Source organism: Maylandia zebra, linkage group LG23 (assembly GCF_041146795.1).
Source record: "Maylandia zebra isolate NMK-2024a linkage group LG23, Mzebra_GT3a, whole genome shotgun sequence".
NCBI lineage: Eukaryota > Metazoa > Chordata > Actinopteri > Cichliformes > Cichlidae > Maylandia > Maylandia zebra.
The window spans coordinates 4,959,162-4,987,067 of record NC_135188.1 but is presented as its reverse complement, the minus strand read 5'-3'; the positions used below and the strand labels follow the sequence as shown (position 1 = coordinate 4,987,067).

Genomic DNA, 27,906 nt, shown 5'->3' with positions numbered 1-27,906 from the left:
TGCGACTTATGTATGAATTCCGGTTGTGCTTACTGACCTCGAAACAATTTTATGTTGTATATGGCGCTCAAAAATCTGTCAAAAATGATTTGGTATGACTTTGGTAAGCTATGCAGCCGCTCCGCTTGATGGATTGTCGGAGCATTACGGCTACCGTAGTCAGGAGCCTTGCGGAGAAATACGTACTGTGTTTCAACATAATATTACCGTATTGTGTGTGTATAAGGACCCCAAAATTGCACCTGTTAAGAGACATGCGTATGAAGCAGATTTTAAACTCAAGGCTATCAGTCGCACAGTAGAACATAGAGCAGCTGCGAGCGAATTCAGCATTATTGAATCAATGGTACAGAAGTGGAGGAAGCAAGACAAATGAGTTGAGTAAAGTTTGACTTATCTGACTGTTTTGTTTCACTTAATGCGCCTTATAATCCAGTGCACCTTATGGTCCGAAAAATACATCTAACTTTTGTGGATATTATACATGGTTATGCTCAGTATATGTCAGCCCATTCCCACTGGAAATGCCTTTTGGCTAAACTGTCAGCAAGGAATTTGTATTTGCACTGTTAAATTTTTATATAGCTTTAATGCACATAAAAAAACAGCTGCTTGTTTAAGTGAAAATAAATTGATGGGGTTTTTTTGCAGCACGGTGGCACGGTGGTTAGCACTGTTGCCGCACAGCAAGAAGGTCCTGAGTTCAATTCCAACATCAGGCCGGGGTCTTTCTGTGTGGAGTTTGCATGTTCTCCCCGTGTTTGCGTGGGTTTTCTCCGGGTACTCCGGCTTCCTCCCACCGTCCAAAGACATGCAGCTTGTGGGGATAGGTTAATTGGATAATCCAAATTGTCACTAGGTGTGAATGTGCGAGTGAATGTGAGTGCGAATGGTTGTCTGTCCCTGTGTGTTGGCCCTGCGACAGACTGGCGACCTGTCCAGGGTGTACCCCGCCTCTCGCCCTATGACAGCTGGGATAGGCTCCAGCGCCCCCCGCGACCCTGAAAAGGATAAGCGGAAGCGAATGGATGGATGGATGGATGGTTTTTTTTGCACTAATAAAATTGTGGGTAAAGTATTTTGTCTCACACCAATTATATCGTCAGTTATATCGTTATCGCAAATTTTCAAATGTATATTGTGATAAATATTGCCCTATTGGACAGTGATTACTGGAAGTGTTTCTGAGCTCATGCAGTGACTTTACCTGCCAGAATCATACGTTTTTTTAATGTAGTGTTGCCTGAGTACCTGAAGATCAAAAGCATCCTGTGTTGATTTTCAGCCTTGATCCTTGCAAACAGAGATTTCTCTAGACGCCTGGAATCTTTAGATGATATTATTGTGCTGTAGATGATGGCATATTCAAAGTCTTTGCTGCAGCGCAATTATGTGGTTTTTTTGCAGATTTGTCACTCTGCCCACTAGTACCACGTCTTTTGTTACCCCCATCCCAACATTTTTGACATGTTTTGTTGACATCAAATCAAAAATAAGCTCAGTTTAAACATTAGATGTGTTTTCAGTGCTCTACCATGAATAAACTATGGGTTTATAAGATTTGCAGATGACTGCGTTCTGTTTTTATTCACATTATACAGCGTCCACAAGATTCTTAGAATTTAGGGTATATTGTTGTTTTCTGTCCAACACTTCTAATTTGTAATGAAGCGTTCCAGCTTGATTTCATATATCTCATAGTAGTTACACTTGTTCCTCAGTTTTTCTGTCTCATGTATGATCTTTTGGCTTTTGCCTCTTTCTGGACCATTTTGCTCGTCTCTTGCTGCAATTCTTTGCTCCTACCGACTGCACTTCCATGTATGAACTAGGCCTGGATTAAAGGATTTGGATTTTACTCTCTCTGCCTCTGGTGTGTCCTGCATTTTTGTTCTCTCTCCTGTGGAGTTGTTACAATATTAAAGTCATGAAAGGTGTTAGCGGATGAACCCTGTTAAAGGCGGTACTGAAAAGATGCATTGAAAAGTACTGCAAACATACTTTTAAAGCACCAGGAAAAGAGTCATTTCTTTACCATCACATCTGTCAGTAATTTGATAGGGTTTTCACACAATTTGTTTAAGTTGATTTTGTTTTTCATTGGATTTTTTATTTTATTTTTTTTACATTTTTTGGATAGCACAAAGAGATGACATGACATGCAGTGAATGTTTGGTCACCTGAGAAACAAACCAGTTCATGTTACTCACAGCATCTGAAAGCTGAGCTCTCAGATCACACATTTTTTGAACAAACAGAAGCATCTTGAATCCAAGAAGGAACATCGGTTAAGTTGAAGCTCAGGAAATCTGTGCAAGGAGCATGCGTTTGAGGGCAGACGTGCAGTTTTGAACATGAGCAGAGTTTTAAAGGAGAGCAGTGCAACATTAAAACAAGAAATCACTCTCTTCATTAAGCAGGATATTGTAATCCCATGGGTAAAAAAAAAAAGTGAAATAGGAAACAGAATCTGTCATCCAAAACCACAAGAATTATCTTTGTGCTTGCACATGTGATAAGAAGATGGAAACACAAACACCTTTCCTTCTTAGGAAAGGAACACCAAAATGGAACTGGCCCTTTGAGTGTGCTTAAACAAAACCTCATAAAACTGCATTCAAGTTTGTTTAGACTCTTAAATTTACACTTGAGGAGAAAATTACTCTCAGGTCTAAATAAGTGCAATCTTTTCTGTTCAAAGTTTTTTTTTTTTTTACTGGATATTTTCACAGTATAGAATATATAAACAGTGTCCTGCATCTGTTGTAATCTCAACTGTCCGCTTAGCCCATTTATAGATGCATCACACAACCACTTACCCACCAAACCAGACTTTAAGACTTTTTTAAGTAAAAAAAACAAAACAGAAACGATAAGCGCTCCAAGAGTGCAAACCTTCACCATGGTAGCTCAATCTCTGAGCAGTACTTACTTTTAAGGGAATAGTATTAAGTATTAAACATCCAACAGTCAAAATTTTTAAGAAGTTAGTTTTAAAGATAAAAGACATTTTATGAAAGTTTGATTTTGTCGAAAAGGTCAGTAGTTGAAAGTAATGTGATATTTAGAATCACCACATATCCCCCGCTATGTAGTCAGTACAATTTATTGACCTTGAAGAAGTCAAATGTGAAAAGCACATCACGACTGAACAGTTCAGGAGTTACATGTTACAACTGCTTCTGTTCTGCACATGTCAAAAAATCGTCAAGGAGAATGCGTGCTGGATTTTAAAAGATTGCATCGTGTTTGAGTTTTTTTGTAATCCAGTGAGAAAATGTTAAAGGGAGACAGTCCTTCCAGTTGAGTTGCATGGCCAGTGAAAGTGCAGAAGGATAGCATGTTACGATTGTGAAATGATGTGCGCCTTGTAGTGCAAGACCAGATGTAGGAGTGGAGGGTTTCATTGCTTCTTTTAGTATTTAAGAGAACATATTGTAAATTGACTGCCAGAATTGATGCAGTCTTGGATAAGTCCACAACATCTGTAATGACTTCTCTGCTGTAGTGATCTTTCTTTTGTTATGTTCTTGTCTTTACTCTGTATAGTAGTTTATAGTAGTAGAAGGCATACCTTCAAATGATTTTAATACTAAAATATCGTCAAGCCTCTACCAAACATCTGTTGTTACGCTACAATAGCAGATAGAGATCCAATGGAATAATGTAACCCCGAATGTTGAACGTGGTAATACACATCTTCTTTCATTTGTCTGGTACGTAAGTGGTCCAGTGATACCCTGCTTTTAACCATTCCTCGTGTTTAATAGATTACACACTGACTTTCTAATCCAATTTCACAAATCAAAAAGAGCTGGAGACTTGTATTCCTCCCTGTCTACCTACATACCAGTCCACCTGTAACCATGAGTCCATGCAGCAAAGGTAGTTTCCATTCCTATCCACGATAGCTTTCTTTCACCCCTGTTTATCTCAGTTGTGCAATTATCTTCCTGTCACTTTGTCTTTCTGTGTGTTCTGGTGTATCTACCTGGCTACTTTTTTTCTCCTCGCCTGTCTCTCACTCTCGTTTTGTGTATCACTGTGCCTGTGATTAAGTCGTCTATTTCTTCCTTATGCCCGTGTCTCTGTCATCTGTCCAGTCTTAGCTCCCTCTGAGTTAAACAGGCCGAACAAATAGATTACAAACAGTGGGTAGAGTGAATCTAAGGAGGAAGACAATCTGAATTTGTTGTGGATAAAGAATGAGGAAAGAGGCTGTGCAGTCAAAGAAAGCCAGTGGAGTCAGAGTAAGGCTGTATTTGCCTGAGGGGAAAAGGCTGAAAAGTAGCTCTCGCAACAGATGTGCGGGGCAGTAAAGTGTAATTGAAATGCCAGCAGCAATGGTCTTATCTCCCTGCTACAGGAGCCTGCTGCCAGTCTCAACATCAGTTAGATGTCATTTTACCTAAGTCTGAATCAGCCTGCCACAATCCGCAATCCCCATTCCTCTGATGCTAGACAGGAAAAAAAGGGGAGAAATGAGGGGGAGGGAGAGGAGAAAGAAGAGAAGGGAGAGAAGGGTGGGGAGTCTGTAATAGGATTTCAGTAGCATCCAGTTAACTTCCACCACCTGGACTTAGTTGGTAATTTGATATGCCCCATCAATAGGATTCATTTAGCTCACCGCAGCATTACCATTGCCATTCATTTAATTTGACTTTTTCAAAAATATATTGATTTATTTCTCCCTCCACATTTTCCCACTCGTCCTGATCCTAATCACAGTGGAGGAATGAGGGAAGGGGTGTTCCAAAATATTCTAGCTGTAAAAAGTAGACCAGACCAGAGGAGGTGAAACGCCAGACACCATGACTTTCCTCTGCGCTCCAGGCAGAGCTTAATGTTTTGGGCCTGGCAGCATCCCTATGGGGAGAACCATAATGTCCTCCCAGATTAGAGGCTGGCACTCCTCGGAGCTGCTGCCTTTTATCGGGAACTTTGTTACCACAACATGGGATCATCTGCAGGATATTAAAGCTGCCTTATTTCCTAACTGTAATCTTAATCTTTTGTGATTTTGTTTGTTATCTGTGTTGCTCTGACAACCTCCATCTGAGATTTTTCTTCAGTTACAGGTTTATATTTTTCAGTCTTTTTCATGCAACATGTGGCAGAAATGATTGGAAAGGGGTTGTTTTTATTGCTTTAAACGTCACGTCTAGCTGGATTCTAATAATTATAATCACATACAAACCCAGGCTTGTGATGGTTTTGTGTTGAAAAAAGGTTTTTTGTAAAATTGTATTCTGCCATTCTTGAAGGCCGGACAGGGTTTTAAGTTCCTTTTTCTTAATCAAAATGCAAATAATTTTTTTTTCTGTGTATTTGAACGTCTCATATCTTTACAGCTGCTGATTTTCTCATTGTCTTCTTCCAACCATCGTTTTTGCATTATATTTTTTCACTTCGGTGATATGTTGCACTACTACAAACAAAAAACCCGAAAGGGTATTTTAGATAAACTAAAATAAAAACGAACCTTTATGCTACAGGTACGTTAGGGGAAACAGTGGTTAAAGACTGTGGCAAGACCAAAATTATTGCAATCAAGCAATAATCTTACACTCTCATTGCCTTTGAAATGGTTGCTTCCAAGACAGGGACAGGGCTGCAACCACCGCTTCCTTGGTGCAAGCGTTGGCAGTTCGTCTTGTAATTGGAAGGTTGCCAGTTCGAGCCCCGGCTCCAAGAGTCTCGGTCGTTGTGTCCTTGGGCAAGACACTTCACCCGTTGCCTACTGGTGGTGCTCAGAGGGCCCAGTGCGCCCCAGGGGGCACTGACAGAGGCGCACTGTGGCTACAATGTAGCTGCCATCACCAGTGTGTGAATGGGTGAATGACTGAATGTAGTGTAAAGCGCTTTGGGGTCAATAGGGACTAAGTAAAGTGCTATACAAATACAGGCCATTTACCATTCGCTTTAAGACGTTTCACCTCTCATCTGAGAAGCTTCTTCAGTTCAAAGGTCAAATGGTGGAGAGTCCCAGATTTAAGCCCTATGGGAGTGTCTCCCCAAGAGGGACATGGACCCCCTATTGATCCTCTACCTAATCACACGAGCTGAGGTGTGAAAACGGGCGTAGGGCACAATCAGCTAAGGTTTCAGGTGAACTTATTGTGAAACCTAGCCCCACCCTATCATGTGACTTAGTGAGGTCAAATGGCCCAGGATGTGAGTGGGAGTTAAGGCGTCTGGGAAGGGATCTCTAAACTGGATTATAGATGGCAGACAGTTGGTGTCGTAAGTCGGCGGTGGCTTACCTTACTCCTGGAGGGAAGATGAAGGGAGCATCCCAACCATCTTTTAATCAAATTTTGAATTTGGGATCTCAGCTTGACAGAAAGGTTGCCAAACCATGTACTGATACATGTAACAGATAACAGAGTCAACAGCTGCTGTAAAAGTAGTATAAAAAATATAGTTCAATCACTGATATAGTTTGCGATTGAATGGGCCAAGTTGTCAGTTACATACAATCAGCTTTTTCTAATATTATAATTATATAATAATAAGTGTGATAAAAAAAAAACACATCTGATACCATCTGTTACAAATCTGTTTCCATTTTCATACAGAGAAATTCACGTTAAGCAGAACTGAACATCGACTGCTTCCACTCAAATCCCAGCCGAATTTCACAGATCTGAAACTGAAATTCAGAATTTCCTCCACAAACAGTGACATGCATCGCAGATGAATTGCATTCATCCGTGCAAACTAATTCGTATTGATTCCAACATGTTGGCGATCTTTCTGCATTTAAAAATTAGATGGCAGTTATTTGCAAACTTTCTCCAGTCAATCTAAGAGTGACTGAAGTTTGTCCAAGTTGGTTCCAATTGCTTGGAGACAGGTTGAAGTTGCTGAATGCTTATCCTCTGGGCAACCAGGTGGTCCCTGTAATTACTTCCAATCAGTCACCAAACACAAAAAATAAATCCTTGCATCACTGGAAACTAGACATTTTATTCAGTTGTGACTAAGCCATAAAATTCATCAGAATTACTGCAATTATATTTTTTTAACGTACAAAACGTTACACAAGCACACAGAGGCTCCGTGTTCGTTAAGTTAGGGAAGTGTGTCTGACGTTGTTTGATTTATATACCGCATTATTCTACTGTTATAAGACAGACTAGAACACTGAGAGTAACAGAAAAAAAATAGTTAAAATTATACACTCTTTGAAACTGAAGCTAAACTGATTTGAAAACCAGAATTTAAAAACTAAAAAACACCCCTTTAAAACGCTTATGATTACTCTGTCAGGAACCCACTTGTCTTTATGCTGCTACTAGCTTTGAGAATTTTTTATGTTTTTTCTTTCAGAGGGTGATTTTCAATGTGGTCAACTTCTCCAAGACAAAGAGCCTGTACAGAGACGGCATGTCCCCTGTAGTGAAGTCTACCAGCAGGCCAAAATGGTAAGTTTGCAACGACATAAGCAGCATTTCTAGAAGCAATATGTTAAATAATTAGTGCTCCGATTGTTGTTTAATATTGTCCTACTAGAACAGAGTATTTATAGACTTTCTGCAACTTTGAAATACTTTTCTTCTCCACCTGGCAGCTGACCCACACATTCCTAAGCACATAGACAGACACACACACACCCTAAAGACTGATACTTTAGATTTCCAGAGTGGATGCGTCTGGGTGCATTAGCATGTGATCCATTGGTTGCCAGTATGATGGCTGTCTGATGTAATAACGCTTGACTGATGGATGCAGAAATGTGTGTGTATGGTTGCATGCATATATATATATATATATGTGTGTGTGTGTGTGTGTGTGTGTGCGTGTGAATGGATAGGTATGGCAGGAGGGAACAGGGAGGGTGCGGTGGGGTTGGGCGTAGCGTCTGCCAAGCAGACTGGTGTATCCAGTGGGGCGAAGAACAGGATAGCGTGATGAAGTGTTGCCATCCAAGAGAAGCCCTGACATCTGTCATCAGTTGATGGAGGGCATCCGCAGAAACGCCAGGCATCTGCCACCCTGAGCTGTGTGCGTCTGCTAGCCTAGCGCTCGCACCGACCATGCCGTAGCATGCCGGTCGCAGGCTAATGGGAAGAGACAATGGGCACGACACCAGAGAAGTGGAAAGATGAACTGCTGTCTGCAGTACAGTACAGAACAACACGATGCAGCTTAGCTCGGCCTCCTGGCTCCTTCTGTTTTGATTTTATGTAGTAGTTGCAAGTTTGTCTGTTGTGCGTGTAGGGGTATGGCTTTATCACAGCGCACCAGCCTCTCCCATTGTCTCCTCCTGCCACTGACTGATTTACAAGTGAAGCTAGCAGCCGTTTGCTTTAAAATCTGTGGGGGTTTTTTTCAGGTAAGTTTATTTATACTGCCAAATAGGCTACTGTGACGACAGTTTAAATCCGCAGTAATTTATATGATAATTTCAGGTAATTAATGTCCCAGGTGACGAAAACCTGGTTCTGCATAGCCTTAACTTCTCATTTGACATAATCTTGAATTGCTGAGGAGTTAATCTGCGCAGAGCCCTCATTGGGTCATTTAGTTCCCAAAGCTTTTCTAAATACACTAATCATGCAACCTTGCCCATGTTTATGTTCCAATCAGCGCTCATAAAAAAGTGTTTAAGTGACAGACGCAGCAGGAGGTGATGTTACTGAGGCCTGACTCCATTTACCTCCTCAGGCTAATACTGTTTTAACCACTCCTCTCAGCACTGTGGCGTCTAAGGGGGCATAATGTCTCCTGCACTCGTAGAGATATTTTCCACTGTCAGGGGCGTCCAGGACCACAGCTGACATTGTTTGTGTCCCCACAAAGTGGTCAAGATGCTTTTAACACAACCTCCTCTATTTGACTTTCCATGAGCACAACAAAGCGCAGACAGCTCCTAAAGTAGCAATCTTCTTTTTGACAGCTACAGATATGGAATAAATAAAAAGGCAGAGCATGGAGAGCTTCGCCTGTCTGATCCAAACTCACACAAGACAGGATGAAGAAGGTACGAGAGAGAGAAAGAGAGAGAGATGGAAAGAGAGAGGCAGACTTGCAGAAAAAGACAGAAAGGATAGAGGAAGAAAAACACAAAGTACAAGAAAGAGATTACTGAGACAGGTAGACGGGGGAGGGGAGCGGGGAAAGGTTGCCCTCCGACTCCCACCGCCCACCACCCAATGTCTGTATTTATCAAAAGAATCGTCAGTATTAGCTCAGGAGTTGAAGCCTTTATCTCCCTGTGCAGGTGCCTTATGTCCTGGGGCCCCAGCATCGCTTGGTGCTAGAGGCTGCAGGGCTCAGCTGGCTTCGGCTAAGCTGGGCATTTCAGAGAGAGACAACTGGCAGATTACAGTCCAGCAGGACGTTTGTTGCTACAGGTGGAAGGATCTGTCCTCCATCCCTTACTCCATCCCTTTTTCGTCCATGACTCCTCCAGCTGTGAGCTGACAGGGGTCACTGTATTTTATCACATTGAAACAGAGCTATAGGTTGCAAATATGTTGTTGAATAAACTAATTGAAAAAGACTACAGTTTACATTAATCCTTATATGATTGCCAAGGAAGTTTTTCAAGATTGAGTTGACCGTCAGCTTTAGCAAAGAGGTTCCTTTTGTCTTATCATTTGTGCTTTATTTGGTACTGCGATTTGGCTCGTGGAATTACAAATCGATTTCAAGTTCAGTGTTTGCAAGTCAAAGGAAATAGAGTGAGCCATATTTTCTCATACTAGTCTGTCGAGCACAACAGCCCCCTTGGTGACACTAGGTGCCAACCGCACTCCCTGCGGTCTGCTAGTTGTTAGACTGCTAGAGCAAAGAATTGCTCAGCATCCTTATTTTCTGGGATAAGCTAATTAGAAAGTCAAAGAGCGTGGTGTAATGCAGCTGCTGGAGGCCAGAATGCCGTGGGGTGGGGTAATGGCCAAGACGGTTGCATGAGACTGACTGCATCAACCGGCAGATGCCTCATGCAGAGTCTCGTGTGGGAGTGGGGTAAGACTAGAGAGCACAGGACGACGGCACAGAAAGTGGAAGATATTTTCAGCCTTGCATGAGAGGGCTACTGCTAGCAGTTATTTTTGTTTCATTTAACATGCAGATTTTAAAAAAAGTTTAAATGTTAATAATAAGTCACGGAGTCCAGCGCAACCACTTCAGATGTCTAGTTTTATTTATCCAACAGTCCAGCCCCCAAACATCAGTTTGTAGTGTAAATTCTCACATTTATGAACCCCAGAGTGGAGACTGTTTGGTTGATAAGTGATCGATTAACTTTATGATCAATAACTCTGATCTGGGCTACGATACAGCAATTAGTCTAGCAACTGAGTGGCTTTATAACCAGCCAGCATCATAAATAAAGTTTGGTTTTACAAATTCTTTAAGCTTTACACTGTACAGCAGATAATTTAGATTTTACATTTGTTTTGGATATTATTGGGAATTTGAATTCCCCCCAAAAAGATCTGCAGTGTGCCTTTTAATTAACTTTCCAGTTTTTCGACACTCAGTAGGTATATGGATAAAAATAGCTACACCTCTAACTGAGCCAGCAGATGAACAGTCAGAGTTGGAGGAAATAGGTTGCCAAATATTGCTTCTAAAGTTAGAACCAGTCAACCTTGGGCAAGGGTAAATGCTTTTTTCCCCTTTTCTTTATAGGAGTCAACAATAAAACAGAAGCCTGCTTTTCAAGCAATTGTGCTCAGCTCCAAGAGACAGACAGAGTTAGTCAGTCGATGAGTCAGTCAGCGTCGTTTTGCTTCTCAGCCACAATCCTTCCTGTAAGCGTGTGATGCAATAGCTTAGTGAAATTCTATTTGGAGATGTCTGTCTCTCCATCCGGGTGAGTGTTAGCAGTAATTGTTCTGTCAATCAGCAATGCTGCTTCTCGCTTGTTTTCCTCACCACCTGGTATGTCCTGGCAGAGGGTGAGGGGCAAGGAGAGGTGAGACACGGGGAATAAAGGAGAAAGGATACCTCCATCGCTCTATGTGCCGCTCCCTGCTCACCTTTGGATGTCTTTACAGTGTTATATTTGTCCTCTTGTGCGTCCGTTCTCACCTCCCTCTTATGTCCCATGTTTTCCTTGGTTTGTCTTACTTCTGCTTACTTTAATTCAGTTTTTCTTTTATGTTCATTTTTCCCCGTTGTCTTGTCATCTCAACTTTTTGCATAACTTTAATGTACCGTATTTTTCGGACCATAAGGCGCATTAAGCGAAACAAAACAGTCAGATAAGTCAAACTTTTCTCAACTCATTCTTCTTGCTTCCTCCACTTCTGTACCATTGATTCATTAATGTTGAATTCTCTCACAGCTGCTCTATTCCTATGTTGTTGCAGTATATTAATGACTAACCTCGTATTGTGGATGGATTATCTCAGTTGTACTCCTGACTGAAGTTTGGTCCGTTTACAGCATCGTGACATGCAATTGCATTTGTCCCTAACCATCGGGAACCCTCTCTTTAACTTTTATAGAGTGGAAAAAAGGTTAGCGTTCATCCTCCAGCTTCACTGCGTGTGTGTTATGCTAACATAGCAGCTGTGTCACTAGCGATCATGAAGCACATCATTATATACCAGCTAGCCCAACTTTAGTAAACCTACAAACCTCACTGCTGTTTAGTTTTCTGTCTTGATTTATGTTGGAAGTGATAGCAGAGCTATAGGTTTTAATTTATTCAAAAATCTCTCAGTCAGAACATGCTATATCATGGTCAAAGGAGCTTGCAAAGAAAGCTCCTTTGACTACGATGACCTGGATGACTGAGAACCTTCACAGAGACATGCTATATCATGTTTAGGTGGAAACTAGCAAGCTAACTTCCTGCTAACTTCTAACTGTGTTAAATTTCATAAATTCTGTTTTCATGGATGCCTGGATGTTAAACTTAATTGTTACACCTGGTAAAGCAGCAACGCTGATCTTTTTTTTTTTAAAAAGATGAAAGAATTTAGACTGTTTTTAACTCTTAGTGATGCCGCAGTGTTCGTTTGACTTTGGGACATGAAGCGGACTTTTGGACTCAGATTACTCTGCGAGGCTCCTGACTACGGCAGGTGTAATGCTCCGACAATCCATCAAGTGGTGCGGCTTCATAGCTTACCAAAGTCGTACTAAAACATTTTTTGACAGATTTTTGAGTGCCGTGTACCACATAAAATTGGTTCGAGGTCAGTAAGCACAACCTGAATTCATACATAAGGCACACCGGATTATAAGGCACAAAATTTTAGTTTTAAGTGCGCCTTATAGCCCGAAAAATACGGTGCACGTCTTCCTTCCCTCAGCTGCATTTCAGGTATTGGGATTTTCAATGGCTCTGTAAACTACGTTGTCATAATGTCTTAGTAAGAACTCATAAATAGCCTCACTGTTTATGTTTCATATGCTTGAAAGGGAAAAAAGTATCAGCCACTATAACTGCTATTTAAATCCCCAAATATCGGTACTGGTATTGTTCTTAAAAGCACCTGTTTACTAGGGCTGGGTATCGTCACTGATTTCTAGAATCGATTCAATTCCGATTCACAAGGTCCCAAATCGATTCGATCCACGATTCGATTTAATTCGATTCGATTCGATTTAAATCTGGGAAATTTTGACAGTCAGAAGTATAATTCAGATCAGAACATTTACATATTTTTGTATCTATAAAAAGGAAGCTGACACTCGCAAGACTTTATCCAAGGTGTGAGCATCACAGCAGATGCCTTTGTGTCAAAGTAGCTGAGGATAAAACACAGAAAAACATGAAGGTTTTCCTGGCCTGGGATTTTATAAAAATATTCTGCAGTACATCAAAAACGAAAGAAAACCATTAATTAATGAACATTACCTCTGACGTTACAGCGGTTTTATTAGACACACGGCTAAGCATTTTGCATTTTGAATAATATTAAAAAGTTTAAATTTGTTCAGTATTGAACAGCAGAAATGAGGTTTTCTTTTCGGAAGAATGTAAAAGGGAAAAAAACAGCGGCCGACAGCGCTGTAAACAACAGTAGACTTGTGCGTAACAAGCAAGCGAATAATGAAGAAAGCGAAACTGTTCGAGAGAGGGGGGGAGGGAGAGAGGGGGAGGGAGAGAGGGAGAGAGAGAGAGCTGCGCATCGCAATGGAAGCAAAACAGAGTGAATTCATGACAATGTTTATGTGAAGCGTTTGGATCTTCTTTTGCTGCTGGTTCGGTCAATATTGTTTGGAGAGAGATCAAACTAACAGCTTTAGAATCAGCGCATAAAGGGCGTGAACACACAGCGCGGACCCGGATCAGCGAGCTGTCGGCTTTCAGCCCCGACTGTGAGAAAGGCGAGATCTAACTGATTCTGATCCGCGGGTCGCGCTGTGTATTTAAGTCTATGTGCAGAATCCCTGTACCTGCTCTCATTTACTGTTTGGTGGTTCTTGAAATTTTGTGAGATGTCACCAGAAATTCTGGCATTTCGGACAAAATAAATTTATATTAAAAAATCGATTCAGGATTTTAATGAATCGATTTTACGTTATCCAAGCCAGAATCGATTTTAATCGATGAATCGATTATAAAAACCCACCCCTACTGTTTACCCATCCAGAAGATATGGAGTAACAGTAATTTTGGTTTACCACCTACCAAGTATATTAATTTTTAATTTTTTTAACAGCTGAAAACTTGACAGCAGCTCATCCAAGACCTTGTCTCTCTGCTGCAGCTTGAAGACACTGTGAGAGTGAAGTAAAATTATAGTGCTGAGGACTGGAAGTGAGTTGAAAGTCTTACTGTAGGGTGACAGTTTTCTGGGGTTTTTCCAGTAAAAATGTCCCCTTTCACATACAAATAGCTACGTAATGCACAGTTAATCTTTAATACCTGGTTATAAATGCAATAATATTGACTGGATTTGAGAGGATTTGTAGCAACAAATATCCAAGTCAGGCGCTCCCATTTCACTCGAACCAACAGTTTTATTGTTTATTGTGTTTTAAAATTACAATTAAGTTTATTAGAAATGTAGAAAAATAAAATCACAGAAAAAAATCAGCACCAAACTGGGAGAACTAGCCCTTCTTAGAGTTTGTACTTGTAAGGCCTGCAGTACGAAGGAAATTGCACCTGTCAAGCTCATAAAGAAACCTCTCATCCAGCACCTGACACACATCCCAGACCTCTAACTGCCGTAGCGCTGAACTGAGCCATTTGGGTCTGAAAATGTGTAATAGTAGCGAGGGAGATGGTCCCTCTATCGAGGACAGAGTGTCAGGCAATGAATTGAAGACAGACAGACTGTAAAGCTTGTGCCAGAACCACAGCAGAAAGGCCTGACTCCTCTTTACATTCAGTGTGTCCGCACTTCCCTCTCCTCTTGCCGCTCCTCCCCAGCCACTGAGCCACTTGCACAATTAACCATGTGGCATGCCTTTTTAATAATAGACCTTTTAATTGTCGGTGAATGAAGAGTGATGTAAAATAGCTAATAGCTTGTGCTAATTAATGGGGGAATTGAACGCTTGTTAATTAAGGGCAAACAGGACAAGGACCGGCTCGGGTAATTTGAGCAATAAAACCGAGACTAACGATTGATTTCCAAACAGACTCGCTTCATAAAAACATCAAGCGACCCCGGCTTTGCTGTTTGAAAACACTCGCCCCACCGTATCCTCCAACCACAGTCACACGCATATAAGTATACACTGAGGAAATATAAACAGACATGTCCTGGCTTCCTACATATGACTCCCAGTAGATGTGATATAACAAGACAAATAGTGTCTTCAGAATGCAATATAAAGATTATTAGCCATAACAAGTGTCTCGGCGGTATTATACAATGTCCGATTTGCTTGTTTCATACTAAAACTCACTATGTTAAATCGAGTAATTCCACGTCTAGTTATGATATTTAGTACTTGCCCAGTTCTCAGTTTGCACATGTCCCTATGGTCATACTTAGACATGAGCCATGGCGATCACATCCACTATCTTCCTCAAGAGACCCGAGGAGCTTTACTGTCTTTTCACATCCATATTTCTCAATTTCAGATCTTTACTGCATTGTTCTACTGTACCATCATTTTTATTACACCTACAGTATACTGTGCCTGCAGCTACTATCTCGATGTTGCTGGCCTGTGTGTTTAATTTAAAATACAGACTGCGTTCGGTGCTGTTTCTCTACTCTCAGGTCCGTTTTGGAAAGGTGAACCGTAGCAATCATTTGACCGTCTGTGGGTTTTCATATAAGAATTTTAAATTAAAAAAATGCTTTTTATGATGTTTCTCTCTGTCAACATTGTCCGCGATAAGGGAGATGGACACAATCTTTTAATAAAAACCTGAAAAAGTGAAACGCACACACTTGTAATTATCTGTGACTGGATCATCTGAAAAGAGGAAATTGACTGATCTTTGAGTCAGAGTGAATATTTGGAAAGAGAAGAAGAGAATACCTGATATACCGGCAAACTTACTCTTGACTCTTACCGAAGTATAGAGTGACGTTCTGGCCACTTGTGCCTTTCCAGTTGTCTTCAAAGAATTGAGAGAGGAAAGTGATCACAAAGCTCTGTTTTATTAGAGGAAATGGCATCGCTCTCATTTTCCTCTTTTAGTTTCCATCTGGGAGCCTTTATTCTTTTTCGGTAGGACCAACTGCGAGACAGAGGGGGAGCAGCTCCAATCAAAACAATCAACAGCACGTGCAGCTTCCTTGTTCACAGAAACTCATTAGTATGCTGCCAGAGGTGGTGAAAGAGGATTATGTGGGAGAAATAATGGGACAAAATGTAGCAAATAGATTAATAATCTTTTGCATGAGGATAAGGATGTGCACAAGAGTTTGTGTATCTGTGGGTGTGTGCACAATAGCGCAAATGCAGTTTTGGGAGAAAGTGTGTATAGTGGCAGAGAGGCAACTTGCTTCTGACTCTCCATTCAACCCACAAAATGACTTACCTGGACAGTTTTATGTTTGCCTGGAGGAGAATTAAAAAGGCACTTCATTTCCCCTTTTACAGGCTGGGTACATGTGTCAGCGCAGCCCTCCCTGAAAGCGCTCTAATCTAAATGCTTTTGTCAGGGGAGATTTGGTAGATTGCACTAGGCAGAGGTACAAATTGGTTGTGTCATCTTATAATGAACTAAGTGAGGCGTTGCAGTTTTTCTGCAGCCAACAGTCCCCTGATTACTGTATTGTGAGTCACTGCTGCTTTTAGTATTGTAGGCAGAATAGCTCACCTTCACCTCTCTTTGTTCAGGAAACTTGATCTCATGAACATTGCAAAATGTTTTGTCGTAGTAAGCCCAGTGTGACAAAAGACGAATTGTTCAACAGCTTGTCCAAGAGAAATATTATATACATGCAGCTGGCTTTACATTGCATATGTAGCAGTCCGTCGTGCATGGTGTGCAGAATACTTTGAGATGTTTTGAGGTGTTGATGCTTGGCTATAAGTTGTTTGAAGCTTATTGAGTGTGCTCAGCACGTCAGCGCATTGACCCCCTGACTTCAACACAAGCATTATGGATATCTCAGCAGTTTCACAAAGCCATGCTGTCAGGTGTTTACGGGACATATTAGGACACTCCTGGTTGGTATCTGCATTCTGCCATAGACAGGAATGTGTGAGTGGGAGTGAGTGTATGTTTGTGTGTGTGTAGCAGGCACTGTGATGAATTCAAATGGATCAGCTAAGTCAACAGCGGTGTGGCAGAGGTTCCAGTTTCACTGATGTTTCAGCACGGCCAGATAAAACCAGTCTTCTCGCTCCTTTGGAAAAGGATTTTGATGGAAATCCTCCTGGTTCCCCTAATTGCATTCTTTCATTTCTTGATGACAAGACTTCTCTCTCTTAGCTCATTTGAGAATTTCTTTGCTTTGTCCACATTTAAATCTGTGCTTAAACTTTTTTTTGTGGCTAGTCACCTTTGTATTATTTATATAAGTTATTGAAATGAGTATCCTCTCTGTGCTGCTCACTGTGTCTGGATGTCAAAGAAGTGAGCGGCGAAATTAAGTGTGAAGTCGGGGGATTCGCCTGTCTCAAAACTCATGACTGGGATTTAATTACTCCGTTCGAGTTAAAGTTACAAAAGGAAAATTATGTAGGGAGCGAGGTGGAAACTGGACAATTTAACATGTGAAAGATGTATTTATTTAGTCTCCCTCCCCTAATTATGTAATATACAACAGTCAGACACAAGTTATGTTTATTTTTCAACAGTCTTTGATTTTTTCCGTCTTCTTGCTGTCACTATCTCGTCACTGTCCCCTGTTGCTCCTGTGGTTTTCTTATGCTTGCAATGATGATCACATATATCACAGTTTCTATCGACCACTCAAACAGCAGTTTGCCGGTGAAGAGTATGTGCATGCAAGCCTGAAGGTAGTGTTTCAAATCAGAGACACAGCTACATGTAGGAGCATGCTCAGTGTTCACAGGGTTGTACACAGTGAATTTGTTCCCCAAGGTCAGACTGTCGACATGGAGTTCTGCTTTAATGTCTTTAGGCTTCTGAGGGAGAACATTCAGTACTTGTGTTAGATCCACAGACAGATGGAGTCACCATGACATCACTTATTGGTTAGTGAAGACCTGCTTATGAAGCCTCAAGCTGAGCGCTTTCCACATTTGCAACTTAACTTTTTGAAATCTGAAATCAGACTGAAGACTGAAACTGGTCTAGTGTAAAAAAAAAGGGGTGGAAAGCACCAAAAGCCAATATAGTTATGGTAAGACAAGCTGCACCATGAAAAGGAAATTACCCCGTCTCTCTCTCTCAGGTGTGCCTGTCAGGGTTCATTAGTGAAATTTCTTGCCTTCTTAATGGGGTTGGGAACATCAGTTGTGTTGTGCAGGAGTCAGGTTAGTTCACAGCTGACAGCCCTATTTGACAGCTGTTAGAATTCATATTATGGCAAGAACCAATCAGCTAAGTAAAGAGAAACAACAACACATCATTACTTTAAGAACTGAAGGTCAGTCACTCTGGAAAATTACTATAACTTTGAATGTGGCCCCAAGTGCAGTTGCAAAAACCATCAAGCGCTACCAGGAAACTGGCTCACACATGGACCGGCCGTAAAATGAAACGATAGATGTTTTTATATCGTCATCCGATATATATCGTTATATCGAACAGCCCTAGAGTCGACATTAGATCAGTGGGAATCTGTGCTTTGGTCTGATTAGTCCAATTTTGAGATTTTTGGTTCCTCAAGGCCTGGGAGCTTGAGGGTCCTGTGCAGTATCTTAGCTGTTCCTAGGACTGCGCTTTTCTGCACAGACATCTCCGATGTTGTTCCTGGGATCTGCTGGAGCCACTCGCCTAGTTTGGGAGTCACCGCACTTAGTGCTCCGATTACCACGGGGACCACCGTTACCTTCACCCTCCACATCCTCTCGAGCTCTTCTCTGAGCCCTTGGTATTTCTCCAGCTTCTCGTGTTCCTTCTTCCTGATATTGCTGTCATTCGGAACCGCTACATCGATCACTACGGCCGTCTTCTTCTGTTTGTCTACCACCACTATGTCCGGTTGGTTAGCCACCACCATTTTGTCCGTCTGTATCTGGAAGTCCCACAGGATCTTAGCTCGGTCATTCTCCATCACCCTTGGGGACATCTCCCATTTTGACCTCGGGACTTCCAGGTTATACTCGGCACAGATGTTCCTGTACACTATGCCGGCCACTTGGTTATGGCGTTCCATGTATGCCTTGCCTGCTAGCATTTTGCACCCTGCTGGATTGTCTCTGGAGCATCTTTACACAGCCTGCACCTGGGGTCTTGCCTTGTGTGATAGACCCCAGCCTAAATGGATCTTGTGCTTAGTTCTTTCTTCCGTGCTGTCTTTCAGTCCAGCTTTGTCAAGCCACTGGTAGGATTTCTGGATATCAGCCACCTCCTCTATCTGCCGGTGGTACATACCATGCAGGGGCCTGTCCTTCCATGATGGTTCCTCGCCTTCTTCCTTTCTTGGGTTTCTGCTGCCTGAGGTATTCACTGAGCACGCTGTCAGTTGGGGCCATCTTTGTGATGTATTCGTGGATGTTCGTTGTCTCATCCTGGACTGTGGTGCTGACACTCACCAGTTCCCGGCCCCCTTCCTTCCGCTTAGCATACAGCCTCAGGGTGCTGGACCTGGGGTGAAGCCCTCCATGCATGGTCAGGAGCTTTCTTGTCTTGATGTCAGTGGCCTCTATCTCCTCCTTTGGCCAGCCTATTACCCCAGCAGGGTACCTGATCACGGGCAGGGCGTAGGTGTTGATAGCCCGGATCTTGATATATATATATATATATATACATATATATATATATATATATATATATATATATATATATATATATATATATATATATAATCCCCACTCGCCCCTGCCGGCGGTCTATCCTCTACCACAGGCCTGGGAGCTTGAGGGTCCTGCACAGTATCTTTGCTGTTCCTAAGACTGCACTCTTGCACCCTGCTGTTATGTGCTGGATTGTCTCAGGGGAGTCTTTACACAGCCTGCAGCTGGGGTCTTGCCTGGTGTGATAGACCCCAGCCTCTATGGATCTTGTGCTCAGAGCTTGTTCCTGTGCTGCCATAACTAGTGCCTCCGTGCTGTCTTTCAGTCCAGCTTTGTCAAGCCACTGGTAGGATTTCTGGATGTCAGCCACTTCCTCTATCTGCCGGTGGTACATACAGTTCAGGGGCCTGTCCTTCCATGATGGTTCCTCCCCTTCCTTGTCATTCTTGGGTTTCTGCTGCCTGAGGTATTTACCGAGCACGTGGTCTGTTGGGACAATCTTCCTGATGTATTCGTGGACGTTTGTTGTCTCATTCTGGATTGTGGTACTGACACTCACCAGTCGCCAGCCTCCTTTCTTCCTTCAGCATACAGCCTCAGGATGCTGTACTTGGGGTGAAACCCTCCATGCATGGTCAGGAGCTTCCTGGTCTTGATGTCAGTGGCTTTATCTCCTCCTTATTCCAAATGTTCGAACACTGAGCTACTAATTGTTTCGCCGTAAATCTCGATGCTGGGTTTCGAAGATTCCATAGGTCCCTCATTGTATTCATGTAAACTCTTCATCTGGGGTTACACGCATTGTAGCAACGGCGCCCTATTTTAATCTCTTGCTCACCGATGCCGTCTTGTTCCAGTAGCCCACTTCTCATCAGGTTGTCCTGGTTCCTTAACACCTAAAAGGAACCAACACCTGATGCGGACCTTGTTAATCCGTGTGTGTGTGTGTGTGTGTGTGTGTGTGTGTGTGTGTGTGTGTGTGTGTGTGTGTGTGCGTGTGTGTGAGTATTACATTCAATCCTATTGGGTATACATTGATGATCAGAAATCATCCGTGAGTTGTTTTTCACAAACACTGTAATAAAAGTGGCCTGTAATTGACGTATATGTGCTCAAATATAAACATAATATTCAAGCATCAATCTAGCTGTATCTTTTGAGTGAAGTGGCTGGCTGTTTTGTAATGTCAAATAAATGGCTCAAACTGGAGTACACCAGCAAAGCCATTGTTTTCCTATAGAGAGAGCACTAGAGCAGTGCAGACCAGCCAAGTGGCTTGTGTGCTCCTGCCTGGGTGGCCCTGAGTGTGTGCACAACATGTGCACATGGCTTCCTCTGAATGTGTGCATCTGTTTGTACTTGCTTGTGTTTGTGTTTGTCAGCAAGTTTGTTGACAACACTGTAGGACATCAGGGTGGGATTGCTCTGAATGTGAGGAAACAGCTCATCTGAATATAGATGGGTCCCATCTGGAGGCGGTTGGCTTCGGCCCTTCATAATTTTGTAAGCAGCTAAGCATCTGGGGCCCGCTAATGAAACTAAAGGCATAGCAAAAGGCCCTGGGCTACCACCGGCTGCCTGTAGCTGTCAGGAATGGAGGAAGGACCCCATTAACTGCTCCTTCCATAATTCTTCCTCTGCCCCACTGCAATCCGGAAATATTAAATATTTAGGTATTAATGTCTCTCCTAAGCTTTCAGACTTAACTAAACTAAACCACATCCCACTTCTAAAGAAAGTAGAAGGCGATCTGACTAGATGGAAATCTTTACCCATATCACTCATGGGAAGGGTCGCCACTATAAAAATGATGATCTTGCCAAAAATAAATTACTTATTTTTGATGATCCCTAACAAACCATCACAAGATTGGTTCAGATCTCTGGATTCATATATTTCCAAATTCCTTTGGAAAGATAAACCCCCGCGTATCAGCTTAAAAACGCTACAAAGAACCAAGGATAGAGGAGGATTAGATCTGCCTAATTTTCACCAATACTTCTTAGCCAACAGGCTTCAGTTCATCTCAGAATGGTTAAAACATACCTTCTTAGTTGAGCCCTGGCTAGATGTTGAACAGGCACTATGCAAGGATCTAGAGATTTCAGACCTACCATTTATTAGCTCAAACATCAAAAGACATGAATGCTTTAAAAGTATCAACATCAGCTTTTCTCTGACAGCATGGTGGGAGTTTCTAAAAATAACGGAGTCTTCATTAATCCCATGCAAACGTACACCTATCTGGAATAACCCTGACATATTACAAAACAATAATATGATTAATTTCCCTTAATGGAGTTGTAAAGGAATTAAATACTTAGAACATATATTAGAGGGAACAGAATTTATTCCATTTGACAGACTAGTTGCACAATATGGGATCAACAAGACAAGATTTTTAGAATATCAACAAATTAAATCCATAGTAAAAAAGAAATTTAACCTCAGTCAAGTTGAATTACAAACACCACTAAGTGCGGCACATTTTCTTACTCTTAAATCCCCCAAATTATTATCTAAAATATACAGAACACTTTCTAAATTAGATGAATCAATATCCCTTCCTATTGCAAAGTGGGAAGCAGATTTATCAGTCAGCTTAGACCAAAACTTCTGGTCTCAGATTTGCTTAAAAACCTTTAAATTAATTAAAAATCCCAGTCTGCAATTAATACAATACAAAATACTTCATAGAGTGCACTATACAGGTCATCGGATGTTCAAGATGGGCTTTACATCTTCCAACAACTGCTCACACTGTCAAGGCAATACACCAGACAATTACATCCATGCTCTTTGGTTCTGTCCACCAGTGCAAAAGTTTTGGCGCGAGATATGTGAAGACTTATCAAAGTGTCTGAAATGTAACATTCCAACTTCCCCCTTAGTGTGTTTACTGGGCAGCTTAGATAATGTCACTTCAGAAAAGAATATAGCCCATATGGTTTTCACTGCCCTATGCATAGCCAAGAAAACAGTCCTCATGAACTGGAAAAATAAAAATAATCTTAATTCTAACCAATATAGAAATTATCTATTAGATTACATTAGTCTTGATACAGCCTCTGCCACCACATCAGATCAATTGCTCTGGACTCCTTTTATCAGCTCCATCACCTAGTGGGGGTGGGGGGTCATAGTTTGGTCCCGCCTTCACTGTTGTGATTGGTGTGGGGGTAGGGACAGGCTTAGGGCGTCGGGGGGTTCCCCGGAGGCATCTTCCTTGGGGGGCTCAACCCGGGGTAGCGGTCATGTCCGGTTGGGGGCTCTGTTGGCTCTCAGGTGACTGTTTCCTCGCGGCTGCGTGCAGCGGGGCTAGGGGAGGGTCTGTGCTGACGGACGTGGGTTACTGACCTGGTAGCCTGGCTGGCCCTGGGTGGGTCCGGGATGGGCGTGAGGTTCTGGGGGCGCTCCATCTCTGGGCTGGGGCCCGGGCCGGGCCTCGGGGGCTTGGATCCTGGTTGGTGTGTTGCCGGGGTTGTGGGCGGGTGGGTGCATGGGGGCCCGGCCCTGGAGCAGGGTGCCGCCGGTGCGTCGAACCGCCTGGGGGGCTCTTCAACTGGTGGGGGAGATGGTCACATCTTGCAGGAGCTTTCCTCTCTTCAGGAACTCTCTCTGCAGGAGGGGGAGATACAGGAGAGGTGGAGGAAGATCTCAGCCTGGGCGTTTACTGTCTTATGTAGTCTGGAAGATGAGTGGATGGTGGGGTGGGTGCAGTTTTCTCTGTGGTGGGGTTGGGTGGACTGTCCCGGGCTCTGTGGGGCCGGGAGGCGCTGCTGCACTGGGCCCCGGTCTGGATGGGCCTGGGCCCCCTTTCCCTGGCGGGTCGCGGAGTGTGGGAGTGCCTACTGGGGTCAGCGGGGGAGCTGGCCCCAGGGAGGGGTTACCTGCCCCTCCCTTCCTTCCCTCCCCATCTCCAGCTGCCTCCCTCTTCCCGCTCCACCACAACCACCCACACATGCAGGGCCTTGGAGTAGGGGTATGTCACCAGGGTGCAGAGGAGGCTACCCCCCCCCCCCCCCCCTCTGTCCCCTTCTGGCTGCCTCTGCCTCAATTTTATCCCATAACTTAGACATTTACATCATTCACACTCTCATTACACATACATATAGGATCTTGGGGGTGGGCACAATCACGGAGTCCAAATTACCATCAGGGTGTACACCTCACCCCTGGCGTCGTTGCCCACCTCTCAATTTTAAATACACTTAGACATTGAGGGCTATCAGGAGGGACTATGCGCTTACCTGCTGCTCCTTGGCAGGTAGCTCCATGCCCTCCTGGGTTTTAATTGCACCTTAGAACACACATGCATCAACACTACAATGAGCGGGTGGAGGGAGGTTTGGAGTCTTCTCCCACCCCCATTCTCTGCGGCCTGCTGGAGCGGGGGGGCTAGGTGGAGTTGGCCGTCTGACTGCGGAGTGTGGGGCCTCCCTGCTGCTACGGAGTCGGGGTGGTCTGCCTCTCCCCACGGCAGGGAAAAGGGTAACACCACCTGGGTCTGGGTGCAGTTCCCCCCTCCGGGGGCAAGGGTACCTAGACCCGGTTTGTAGAGTACGCTTGGGGAGTGTGATCGTGTGTACAGCGTCTCTTTATGTCTGTCTCCACGTTGGTTGAGTGTGGAGTAAGTGCATATGAGAGCATGAGGGGGGGAATGGATGTTTGTATATGTGTGTGCCTGTATGTCTGTGTCTATATGTCAGGCTGGGTATCAGACGCCACCTCTCTGGGGACACCTCAGGCCCTCCAAGGTTTGGAGGCCTATCTCCACCCACCACCACTTCCCCTGCCGGTGGCGGACTCCCTCAGGTGTCGGTGCGTTGGTGGTTCTTTGTGTCTGGGGTGGGCGTCCAGGTACACACCGGCTCACTCCTTGGCGGCCGCTTATCCCGATAAGCGGCCGCCAAGGAGTGAGCCGGTAAGGCCTGGAGCCTGGGGCTCGCTCGGGCCCCTTCGGGGGTGGGGTGCCCCCGGCCTCTCGGCCTGGGGCTCGGTCACTCAGGCACAGCTGGCGGCCGGCGGAGCTCATGGACGCGTCAGTGCAACTCCCCCTGGCTTCTGCTCCGCGGCTGCTGAGTGAACCCTCATCTGGGACTCTCCTCAGCTCTTACTGGAACAGTGGCGCGGCTGCCCCTCTGTTGGTCTTCCATGGTCTCTTGTGTTCTGGGGGCCTCTGGATGTCTGGAGTTTTGATCTCCTCCATACCTGCTTCACACCCTGGAGGACGGGGCTGTGGCCCCCCCACACTCCCTAGCAGATCGTTACATGGAGAAACCTTTGGAATACAAGCGCGCTGATCCACACAGGTATGCACACGGGTGTTCACTGCTCGTAGACCCAAATTACACCTTTCTTGGCTGCTACTTCGAAGCACATCTGTCCTGCGTGCTGCACAACAACATTGAATATTTAGTATTTACTGCTGTTTACACTTAGCTAGATTAATGCGATGGTGTTGTGTTTAGTATGTTGCTTTGGTTTTTTTTTGTCTTTTTTTGCTTGTTTTCTATTCTTCTCTCAACAGGTGATCCAGGAGATTTTTATTTTTTTTTCTCCCCCCCTTTCTCACTGTCCCTCTCCCCTTCTGTTTTTCCTTTCCTTCCTCTTTCTTTCTCCCTTTCCTATCCCTCACTCATGTCTGTCCCGTCTGTAACATCTGAAAATAAAATATAATAAATAATAAAAACAAAGATCGACCAAATGGACCAATACGGCAATGCCACGATGATCCATTTGGCAAAGTAAATCCATTGGGTATCCTTGTTGGTCTTCAGACAACAATTCTGATGGCTAAAGAACCAAATGGGACAGGCGAAAAAAAAAAAAAAAAAGGAATGGAGGGAGGACGATAGGAATGAGGACGAGTGGAAATATGGATGGAGGGAGACACGAGCCAGGAGGAAAGAGTGTGTTGAGAATATTGGAGGTCTTAAAGAGACCTAGATGGCTCCTTTGAGACAACAAGCAAGAAAGCCAAGTAGGCCATTAGAAAACTGAGCCATAAAATGAAGACAGTGGTGTCTTTATTGTGGCCCATTAACTCGCATGTTCATGTGGAGATAGCTGCACTGTGTGCCACCGTAATGAGCAATATAACGATGCCCCAGCATAGAATGATGCAGTGTTAAAAAAAACACTAGTTAAGTAGAATCATGTTAACTACTAACATCAGCTTTTGTGTGTGGCTTTGGACTCCAGTAGCTTACCTGAATTGTGTGTCTGTCTTACAAGTAAATCCCAACAGGATATTCTCTTTTTATTATCTGTTACTTTGTATCACTTCAGCTTTCATTTCTTTTCCTAAAACTAAAACACTTTTCCATGAAATACTTCTCGAAATTCCTGTGTAGCCTGAAGTATATATATTTTTCCCTCTGCTTGCTTCACATCCTTGCCTTCCCTCCATTAATGTGAATGACCCTGAGCAGCTGTGCTGTCCACAGTGGCTGCTACTTGTGGTTTGCTTAGGGAATGGAAAGCCATAGGCCCTTTTCTTAAACTTTATTATTATTGGTCCTTTAGTCCTGTGTCAGTCTGATTTCCCAGTGGAAATGAAATGAAAAAGCAATTGGTTCTCCTTTTTATTACTGTCATCTGTGTTTTCTGGTCCAGAGAGTAAAATTGCTTGATCTCAGAGAGTTGCACTTTTACCCCCCCACCCACCCCTGTACGAAGTCACCGTAAAGAAAAACAATAACAGGGAAAACAACAATAAGCATCAAAAAAAAATTACCTGTCAAAATGAGCGTGTCTGAAACTGGAGGGCCGCCAACATGCTGACACCCACCAGTTGTTTATGACGGGATGAGTCAGTTATCTGCCAGCTCCCACAGTTCAGGAAAAGATGTTTAGGAGAGATTAGGATCATAGACGATGAAGGACAGACATGCAGAATGCAGAGGTGGAGGGGGCAGTAAGTCGAGAAAGACAAAAGGCGGAGAGTGAGGAAAAAGTGTTAAAAGATATTTTGTGGACAAAAAGAAAGACAAAGGATTCTCTTGAGGTTGTGGCTAACCCTAAAGAGGCATCCCGATGGGGGCTCCTCATCTCAGCACCTCAAATCATTTATTCATTGGCTTCATTAAGAAATAAATTCCAAGACTGCTTAAAGATCGATCTCCAGGTCACTTTCTGTCATCGCTATTCCTAATGAAAGCCCCAGTGTGTATTCATTCTCAGCTGTTTATGCGGCGTTTGTGGAACAGTTACTGTTAGCTAAACAGTTAATAGTAATTTCTTGTCATGTCATTTTACAGACTTCATTAGTACCGCAGCAGACGATCAAAATGAATGACACTCGATAATTTGCGTAAATACTGCATTGCTCTTTGATAAAGCAGACAGTACCCTTCACTGCCAGCTGGTGTCTCAGCAGCATCGTGGGTTTATTTAACTTCATCTAACTTCACATGCAGCACTAGACAATACAACAGAAGAGTGACTGTTCCCTGGACCTTCACACGTGTAATTACAATCGAGGAAGATAATTAAAGAGGCGGAAAGGAAGACAGATCTTGTCATTTAGGGAACAATGCCGTCCAATCTACTCATATGTATTCTACTTCCTGAATTATCAGCTGACATGATGGCACAATCAGGAAGAACGCCCCCCCCCCCCTTTTTTTTGTTGATATTTCTCACCTACTGGTCATCAGTTACACAAGGAGCTGTTTGATTGAAGCGCCTTCTGTGTGTTTGAGATAATGATATGATAGGTATAAGTTAGAATAGAAAACAAATGTCCAGCTCCACCGGGTAAAAAGAGCTATGCCAGTAAAATGTTTGTTTTTAACCATTTTAAAACGCCTCCAGACACATTTCTAGCACATATTTTGAGGCGTTACCTAAATTAACTTTAACTTCAGTGATTGCTTAATAACCCACATCTATTGCTTGCAAATAGGTAGACATTGCTGCAAATAAAATCTGGTTAGCTGGAGAAGTAATTGATTCATTTACTTCTGGGTGGTACGTCACCAGCTACGTTCAGTAGGGTTCATGTTTTAAACCCAGAAGCCATCTCTATCTTTTATATACAGTCTAAGGGGCAGGGATAGCTCAGTAGGTAGAGTGGCGGCCCCATGATCGGAAGGTCGGGGGTTCGATTCCCCTGAACAGCTACCCTGAGGTACCCCTGAGCAAGGTACCGTCCCCACACACTGCTCCCCGGGCGCCCAATGGCTGCCCACTGCTTCACTGAGTGAATGGGTTAAATGCAGAGAGGGATTTTCCCCACGGGGACCAATAAAGTACACTTTCTTCTTCTTCTTTCTATGGTCAAAATGGGACTTGCAGGGAGCATTTATGTATAAGAAACATGCTGAAAGCGTTGCCACACTACCCAAGGACATTCTCTTGAAGGCAAATGTAGGAATTCTGTAAGTGATGCTAATTTTTTGGATATGCAGCTAATAATTAGCTCCAAAACAAAATTATAGCTAAGAATAATGACTGACAGAATGTTTGTTGTCAGTAGTTTTAATCGTTGAAGGTACCAAAAAGCACTCATGGCAGAAGTTTAGTCTTAACAAATTTACTCTGGAGGGAATTGTGCCTGTTTACATGAACTCCCATATAATTTCTGTCTTGACCAGCAGGCCCAGGAACATTATTTTTACTAGAGAAACACCAGTAGCATAGCTC

The 27,906-nt window shown here is 43.3% G+C and overlaps 1 protein-coding gene across 2 annotated transcripts in view; it reads left to right on the top strand.

Annotated features, from left to right (window-relative positions):
* The window catches only part of agbl4 (AGBL carboxypeptidase 4), a 350,713-nt gene that overhangs the window by 138,403 nt on the left and 184,404 nt on the right, over positions 1 to 27,906 (top strand). For both annotated transcript variants that reach the window (XM_076879895.1, XM_076879894.1), the window contains one exon: positions 7,333 to 7,427. In XM_076879895.1, coding sequence (XP_076736010.1) covers positions 7,333 to 7,427 — 95 coding nt within the window. The remainder of the gene's footprint in view (positions 1 to 7,332; positions 7,428 to 27,906) is intronic.